This window comes from Hydra viridissima, unplaced genomic scaffold, assembly GCF_058129835.1.
Source record: "Hydra viridissima isolate aposymbiotic clone 2 unplaced genomic scaffold, HvirCarnegie_v1 scaffold_11, whole genome shotgun sequence".
Lineage (NCBI taxonomy): Eukaryota > Metazoa > Cnidaria > Hydrozoa > Anthoathecata > Hydridae > Hydra > Hydra viridissima.
In genome coordinates, this window is record NW_028324310.1 from 6184369 (window position 1) to 6193761 (window position 9393).

The 9393-nt window shown below is 32.0% G+C and overlaps 1 protein-coding gene and 1 pseudogene across 1 annotated transcript; both read left to right on the forward strand.

Annotated features, from left to right (window-relative positions):
• The first annotated feature begins 1189 nt into the window (after positions 1 to 1189).
• LOC145193986 (uncharacterized) lies at positions 1190 to 2854 on the forward strand (annotated as a pseudogene).
• Positions 2855 to 3773: 919 nt separating this feature from the next.
• On the forward strand, positions 3774 to 4496 carry LOC149881911 (histone-lysine N-methyltransferase SETMAR-like). The gene has a single exon (XM_090065864.1). The coding sequence runs from the start codon at positions 3774 to 3776 to the stop codon at positions 4494 to 4496; it is 723 nt and encodes a 240-aa protein (XP_089921990.1).
• The last annotated feature ends 4897 nt before the right edge of the window (positions 4497 to 9393 follow it).

Below are 9393 nucleotides of genomic sequence, written 5' to 3' on the forward strand. Positions count from 1 at the left end.
GTCGTTATCCTTGTTTTGCTATATTTAGTGAGAATTAGCAGAGTGAATTTTCTATTTTTTTCAAAGAATTCCTCTTAAAAACTACAAGGAACATAATTGATTTATATGAATGAAAAATTTCTGAAAGTTCTAAATTTTTTTCTTATTATATCAGAAATCAGCGTAGTATACTATATAAGGAGGCTTGCTAACTAAGTCTAACAAAAAATAGCATTTTAGCTAGTAAAGTCCCTTAAAAACTACGGCGCTACTCGACTTTCTCCCCCCCCCCCCCCCTAATTTTATGATTGATTCTGATAGAGAATTTTATGCTGATTCATAAAAATATAAAAACATAGACCTGAAAATCAACGGAAAGTGCTCTAATTCGAAGTCAAAGTTGTAAAAAATCCCATTAAAAACCCTAATATTCGCCTTTTTTTTTCAAAACGCTTTCATTTTTAACGAAAATTTATTACCGTTACATTGCGCAATAAACAGACCTGGTTTCCATAAGCCTTAGCATTATTATTTTAAAGTATGGTAACGAAAGTGTTATAAGGAAATGAAATTAATAGAAGATTTCAAATAAAGTTTGAACGTAGAATTTGAGAATGTAGAAAAATTGATGAATAATTATTATTATATCGTACGCTGGTTTTTTTTATTAAAAAAAACGGTTTGAAGGTTACATGTTCTAAATTTTACATGTGATAGAACAACTATGAACTGAGTTTCAAAAGTTCTTCTTTTAGGAAAAAAAACTGTTGAATTCTTTTTTAAAATTTATTGCGCAACACAAACTTTTACGACTTTCTTAGCGTAAAAACCATGCTTTTAATGTATTGCTTTTGTCAGCTAAAAGTTCATTAACTTATAATTTTCAAAATGGCGAAATTAGGGTTTTTAGTGGGATTTTTTACAACTTTGACTTCGAATTAGAGCACTTTCCGTTGATTTTCAGGTCTATGTTTTTATATTTTTATGAATCAGCATAAAATTCTCTATCAGAATCAATCATAAAATTAGGGGGGGGGGGAGAAAGTCGAGTAGCGCCAAAAACTACAAAATTTCCCTTTTAAATACCACATTATATTAGGTAAAATATGCTTCCACAAGCTTACTTAGAATAGCCAGGAATGAATGGAGAGAATGTTTACACTGAAGAAGAATGGAGAGAATGTTTATACTGATCTTCTTTAACTAAAAGATGGTAAAATGGCTATATCTGGTATCTTTCTGTTCATTTTATGCTCATAATCTCTAATCAAGTATGTATATTCTTTATTTTTAGTGTTTAAACAAAATAATAGTATGGGAAAACCGCATTTTAATTTTAAGATTTCTGCTGGTAGAAAAAGAAGTAGAACAAAAACAGAAAAGGCATAAGAGCTAAAGAAAATCAAAAATCAGAGGCAGTAGATTGCGGTTCATCATTCATTGCGGTTTGACTTTAAAGCTCCTCATTTTTTACATGAAAAGCAAATCAATTTATTTGTGTCTCCGCCTGATACTACTGGAGTCACACAGCTACTAGACCAAGAACCAAATCAACAGCTCCATTGATATTGTAATAACACGCGAGATGAGCTCTTTTCCTCTTTCTAGATAATAAATTGAGAAAGGTTCATGAATATCCTAGGAATAATGTGGAACAATTGGGCATCTGCTGCCAATATCATAGCAGCTGCTTAGAGAGTTGGTATAAGTAAGAATGGTCTTAATGTTGATGATATGCAACAGGATAAATTTGAACAAGCAGCTCTCCTTATTGAAAAAACTGATGATGTTTCTCTACAATCTTCTACTCCTAAGAAAACAAGAAGTGTAACCTCAAAAGACCAACCCTTGGCAACAACTCCAAAATCATAATCCAAAGTCGCCCAAACAAAAGGAAGGTATGGTTCAGCCGAATATTGGAAATTAATGTATGAAATGTCACAATCATAAGGAATCATATGAGAAAAGCTTAAATTTAGCAGAAGTGCCTGGTTTACTTTCAGTAAACCAGGTTAAACCCAAGAAAGTTAATTAAACAAAAACAACAAGGGTCAATAATGTGCATAGATCTATGGAGGCTTAAGATGTGCTTTGAAAAGTGGTTTCTCTCAAAGAAGAAAAAACAGAAAAAAAGTCGTGATTCAGAGGAGAAAAAGAAACACAAGCTCCAAGAAAATAAACTGTTTTATCGTTGCATACTGCAATGCTCTTGTGTAGAAGAATGTCTTGCAAAATCTTTAAAAGAGTTTTATGTCATTCCATTCTTAAATCTGTATTTACTAAAATGGCTTGTCGCATTGATAACAAAAAGCCAACAATGATTCTTCCTGCATCAGCAGCATTATCCTCTAATTCTTTTAAAAAAAACACTCTACTTTGGTTCTAATTCAAGTATTTTAAATCTTAATGACTCAGAGATGTTTTTTTAGATGAAATGTTTGTTTATTGCATGTCTCTTTTTCAGAATATTTTATGGTATTCATATTTTTTTGTCATTTTATGTTATTCAAAAAATATTTATTGCTGTTATTAAAGCTGTACTGAAATCTATACTTTTTTTTATTAAACTGTATTAAATCTATACTTTTTTTTATCATTTTTCATATTTCCTATTATTCAAAATATACATTGTTGTTGTATTAAAAGCTAGATTTCCTATTTTAAAACTAGTGACCCCTTAAAAACTTCACCCATAGCACTGCGAAAAAAATACAAAATAAACATCTTTAAGAGTTTGTAAATTAGTAAATATTACATTGGTGGATTAGAACAAGTCTAACATTATCAAGAAATATGATAATTGCAAACTTAAAATTAAATTATTAAACAGTAGGAGGTCATAATGCATAAATTGAGCCATTTTTAACACCAAAAATTTGATTTGCATTCTCTTTTTGAGGATTTTAAAGTTGTAAAAGAGGTAAATTTCTAATTAATTTGTCATCTAGGATGTTTAGAGATACTGATTCAATCATTGTTTAATAATCTCATTGAATTAGTGGAACCCAGAGCTGGAAGTTTATAAGTGTAGTGCTTAAGGGGTATGTGTTTTTAAGGGAATTCTATTTTTATATATTTGAAAAATTTCATTTCATTCATACTTAAAAGATGTCAACTAGTTTTGCATGCAAAGATACATTTTTATCATTTGAAGATTTAAAATCAGTTATTAAGAAATACGAAGATTCTCATTTTGTGCAGTTGTAGGTTCGTGACGCCAAAGCAATTGAAGCTGCTAGAAAAACCATTCTAAGAAAAGCTGCTATAATAGCTCTACAGATAAAGTATTGCTATATAAAGTATTCTTGTAGAAATGGTGGAAGGATATTTACAAGTAAAGGCAATGGAAAACGTCAAACTTTGTTAGTACTTTTGTTATTATTAATGAAGAATTTATTATAAATAAAGGTTTAAAAAAATAAATTGATAACTTATTTATGCATAGCAAATAAACAATGTTCTAATTTAAATGCCTTATTTCATCAAAGGATAGCATATTTATTTCATGAAAAAATAACTGATTTTGAACATGTTTATTATATAACTTATAAGAAAGAGTGCCCATTCTTCTTAAGATTTAAAGCATCAGATGATGAATATACTTAGGTCGTTAGGAAAGTTCGTAGAACTTCATCTATAAAGATACAATGAGACAGGAAATAATTAAATATTTATATATCATTTTAAACTGCGTTTAATTATGAACATTTTAAGTACTTGTTGAAGTATTTTGAATGTTTATTAAAAAAGTTATTTAAATTTTACTATATACGTTTTCAAGAAAAAATTTAAAAATGGATAAATTTGAATATCGAGCATATATTAAAACCCGTGCTCTACTTGGAGTTTCAGCACAAGCCATAACCGATGAGTTGGTTTTAGTTCATGGTGACCAAGCTCCAAAATATAGTACAGTTGCCAAGTGGGCTACTTTATTTAAAGATGGTAGAGAGAGTCTCGAAGATGATCCTCGCTCAGGGCACCCTCAAACCACGTATACAGCTGAGAATATTGAACGTGTGCGAGCCATTATTGAAGAAAATCCTCATGCAACACATGATATAATTGAAGTCCTGACATCGATTAATCGCTTTACAATCAACGAAATCATTCACAACGCACTTAAAAAAAGAAAATTAACATCACGTTGGATACCCCACGAGTTAACCGATCAAAATCGCAAGAATAGAGTTGAGGCATGTAAGGAAAATTTAGCTCTTTTCAGAAACGGTCCATGGAGACTATGTGATATTATTACAGGGGATGAGTCGTGGTTTTATTTGAGACAAGTTGGACACAAGTCGGCTAACGCTAGTTGGGTCGGTGAAGGTGAAAGTCCAAGAACTATAGTAAGATGCGACAGGTTTCAGCCGAAAAACATGTTCTACATCTTCTTCAAAACAACAGGTGTTGTTCATTTGGGTTATGTTGAAAAGGGAGACACCATTACTAGCGAATATTATATAAAAAATTGTTTGAAACCTCTTATATGCGAAATAAATAAGCAAAGGACCTAAAACAGGCACTCAAAATTTCAAATTTCTCCATGATAACGCTCGACCCCATGTGACTGAAACCGTCACAAATTGTCTAAACCAAGCTTGAATTACAATAATTCGCCACCCACCATACTCACCAGACTTAGCTCCATCCGATTATTGGCTATTCGACTTGATAAAAAAAAATCTTGATGACGATACTGACGTCGAAAGTCAAAAAACTCGCATAACGAAGCTACTTCAAAGTATGCCCAAAGAAGAGTATAAAAAAACGTTTGACAAATGGCTTGAAAGGATGCAACTTTGTATAGATAACGATGTACATTATTTTGAATATTTGATAAAACAAAATTAAAAAAAACTCTTCTTTTTTTTTTTAGAGGGGAGTTCTACGAACTTTTCTAACGACCTAAGTATATCTGTGGAGCTATTATAGCAGCTTTTCTTGGAATGGTTTTTCGGGCTTCCGGCACTATAAGAAAATTTCGTTAGAGTGCCGACTTTCGGCACTCTATCCACGGCCTAAAATCAAGGAGTCAGAGTCGGAACAGCAACTTCCGACTCCACAGCCCTGCTTTTTACTGTATACTGTTGCTCTTTCGTTCATTTCAGTGCTATAAACACAATGATGATAAAAAAAAGTAAAAACAAACAAACAAACAAACTTGTATCAAAAAATGAGCTAGCTCTTGTATACATTGCGTCCGCAAGGCAAACTTTAAACTTATAAAAAAACCGGGGAGGAAGAGATGGTAAAAGCTCTAGACCTGCAGAAAGCATTCTTATTTATTACATTTAAAAATTCTCTTTCATTAAATACGTAACACAACATTACCGAATCATTTTCATAAAACAAACACGAACATAATGAGAAAATTGATAAACCATAAACAACAAATTTTGCAAAGAGATGCCAGCTTGTCTAATAACAATTTTGTCCCTCGGTCATTCAAACTAGCTAAAGCAACTCTGTAAAATAGCCAAACAAAAACTTACTCAAAAAAGCAAGACAAAAACTTACACAGTTTCCTCCTGATATTTGCAGATTTTGAAACTTTTTTTCATTTAAGATCAAAAAAAAACAAGAACTGTAAAAGAAACCGGGGAGGGAGAAGGAAAAAGCTCTAGATCTGCAGGAGGCATTCTTGTTTATCAGAAACCGGGGAGGGAGAAGGAAAAAAGCTCTAGATCTGCAGGAGGCATTCTTGTTTATCAATTTTAAAAATTCTACTTTACTAAATACGGAACACAACGCTACCAAATCGCCTTCATAAAACGAACACAAACACCATGAGAAAATTGATAAAACATTAACAAAAAAAATTTTTCAAAGTAAAACTAGCACGTCAAAGAAAAGTATTGTCCCCCAATCATATAAGCTAGCTAAAGCAACTCTGTAAAACAGCCAAACAACTCAAAAAACTAAAACAAAAACTTACTCAGTTTACTCCTGGCATTTGCAGATTTTGAAACTTGTGTCACAGAAGCCCTTTTTAAGTCTATTTTAAAAACCTGTTAACGTAGGTGTATTTACCATAATTGGCTCATTAGGGCAAACCTCTTGTGGGAGGATAGACATTTGTGGCAGAGGCGAACTTCCAAGCTCATTGTTTGCCTTAACCAATAACACACCAGGAAACGGCCCACGTGAATGTACGAATTTCATTCTATGGACGCTGGATCTGCACAAACCTAAGAATTTTCGACTTCATGTGACCAAAGGGGAGGGGGTTTTATCTTACAAAAATTTAACCATCTCTCTCTCTCTACCCCTCTCGCTCCCCCTCACCCCTCTTACCGCAGGCCTATTCTTCGTGCAACCGGAATTTTTTGTGCAGGCCTATTTTTTACGGTTAAAGAGAACTATTTGTTTAGATTTGTTTTTAAAAGAGAAAATCCAACGTTGTTTATGATATATTGTAATTATTGTTGCATGATGTAATGCAAACAAACTTGGATAATTTTAAAGTGGAGTTTTAGAATTCGTGCCAAAAAAATTGTTGTGTGTATGCTTGTCACAATAATTATCAAAATGAACAAAATGTATGTATCGAGTGAAGTTAGTAAAGTGTATCAGTGCATCATATTTTAAATTACAATGTTGAGCGTAAAAAATGGATAAAAGCCATTCCAATCTCTAATTCAGTTGTTACCAAGAGCACTGTAATCTGTGAGTTACACTGGCCGCCAAAATTTGAAACAGTTACAGTATGTGGAGGAAAACATCGACCAAAAAAAGCTCCGTTTCCTTGGCTGGGAGTACCCTTATCTCAGATTCCAACTGCTGGTCCAAAGAACTACCTTAATATCTTTAAGTGGCATTAGAAATACATAATATGATGAGTTTATAAAAATCCTCACTTTGAGACATTTCATAATGGAGTTAAGCATGTTTCTATTTTAACAATCAATCTAATGATAACTGTTGAAACCTGGTCAAAGTTTATGTTCCTTAAAAATGGACAATAAAAAAAAGTACTTTTACAACATATTTCAGTTATGGGACAAAAAAATAATTGGAGATAAAATTTATACATCAGACATAGTTATGTGCTCATTTGGCATATTTTTCATCATGAAGAGATAAAGGCCGAATAGATAGATTTATTTTCATTCTATGGACGCGAGATCCACAGCATTTGGACATTTTTTTAGTATCTTCACTATTGTTATACAGTGCTTCCAGAAAGTATTAGCGCACTCGTAATTTTTTTATTATGGACAACTTCAAATCAATATAAATTGTAAAGTAATTTAAATTTTGAACTAATTTTTTTTTTAAATGAAAGGTAAAAGCAATGAAATTTAATTATAATGTCAAATATTGTCAACCTGCTTGTTTTTCTTAATGAGTTAATTAGAAGTTTAATGACTACTCGGAAAAATGTCTGAAATTAAGCGTGCAAAAGTATTAGCGCACTCATTTAAAATGTATTAGCACACTCGTTTAATTCCTTTGAGAAAAACTTTTTTGGTTAATTTTTGTTAAAAACTCTCTGCTGATTAATAATAGTCAAAAAATATAAGAGGAATAAATTGAAGTGGCGGAAAATCATTTGAAATACAGTTAGTTAAAACTTTAAAATTGCAAGAACAAAAATATGGGTTTAAGGAGCATATCAATTGAAACATAGTGGCAAGTTGTTGGCCTGAACAAAAGTGGTCTCAGCAATCGAGAAATCGGACGTCAACTTGAAATCAGTGAATGTAGCGTTAGAACAACGCTCAAAATTATAATGAGTTTGGAACAGTCAAAGACAAAAGTCGCTCTGGTCGTCCCAAAAAAATGTCAGAAAGGGACGAAAATAAAGCAGTTATGCTCGCTAGACGCAACCCAAACATGAGCATAGCCAAAATCGCCTCAGACCTGAATACAGCGTTGGGTGCACATCAAGTTAGCCGATCAACAATAGCAAGCTTATGAAGAAAAAACACCTCAATTCATACCTTGTAACAAAGAAGCCACTTAAGTATCAAAGACCGTCTCAAGCGTAGAAAATGGTGCAAATAAAGAGATGCATGGACTGTAGAGCAATGGAGAAAAGTAATTTTCTCAGACGAGTCAAATTTTGAAATTATTAATCGCAAGAAAAGGGTTGTCGCGAGGAGATACAAAAACGAAAAATATAATCCTCGTTTTATCATGTCAAAAGTTCAAGGAGGAGGAGCTTCAATTGGCATTTGGGGCTGCATTGCTGGATCTAGCAATGGACTGGCGCATCTTTACACTGATCGCCTTAATCAACATCGATATAAGAGATATTAGAAGATTATTTAAAGCCATCAATGGACGTTTTCAAGGCTGACTCCACCTGGCAATTTCAACAAGATAACGCTCCTTGCCACACAGCACGCTCAATAAAGCAATACATGGAAGAAAAACGGTTGAATCTAATGCCGTGGCCCGCTCGCTCACCTAATTTAAATCCTATTGAAAATCTTTGGAGTTGGATGGACTGAAAATTACAAAAAAGCAAGCCCACTAACTTGGTGCAGCTCAAAACTCAAATCCAAGAGTTGTGGAACACTGTGCCACAAGAACTAATCAGAAAACTTATAGATTCTATGCCGCGTAGAGTCTTGGCATGCCTTAAAAACAAAGGTGGTCACATAAAATATTAAACTTTCTTAGAATTTTGATAGACTGTAAGTGCGCTAATACTTTTGCACGCTTAATTTCAGACATTTTTCCGAGTAGTCATTAAACTTCTAATTAACTCATAAAAAAAACAAGCAGGTTGACAATATTTAACATTATAATTTAATTTCATTGCTTTTACCTTTCATTAAAAAAAAAAATTAGTTCAAAATTTAAATTACTTTACAACTTATATTGATTTGAAGTTGTCCATAATATAAAAATTACGAGTGCGCTAATACTTTCTGAAAACACTGTATCTTAAAGTTCTTCTTATTTTTGTTATTTATCACTTCCTATTTCTAGTATTTTTATCAAGTTTTAAATTTTTTGTTTTTGATATTTTTACTTGTTCTTCTGTATTATTTTCATCATCTGTTTCAGTATTTAAAATTTTATTTATTAATTTGACTTTCTTTTTTTTTTACAATTAATATATATGTATATATATTTCACATATACAATTACTATGCTTTTTTTGTTATTACAGGACTTTTATTGCTGTTGTTGTTAGTTAAGGTTTCTATTTCACTTTGATATATTTTGCGCAATATTTTTTTAAAAAATTTATGTACCATTGTCGCAACATCATCTGGCAAAGAGCCTGCATTAAATGATCTAGTTGTAAATATGTTATAATAGTTTAAAAAAGTTTCATTTAGTTGTGTTGTTGTTTTCTTAATTTTTCCTACTTTGAAACAAAATTTAAATGGAATTATTTGTTTGGTTTGGTAACATTTTCTCAAAATTTCTGGCCAATAAAGGGTTAATTTATGT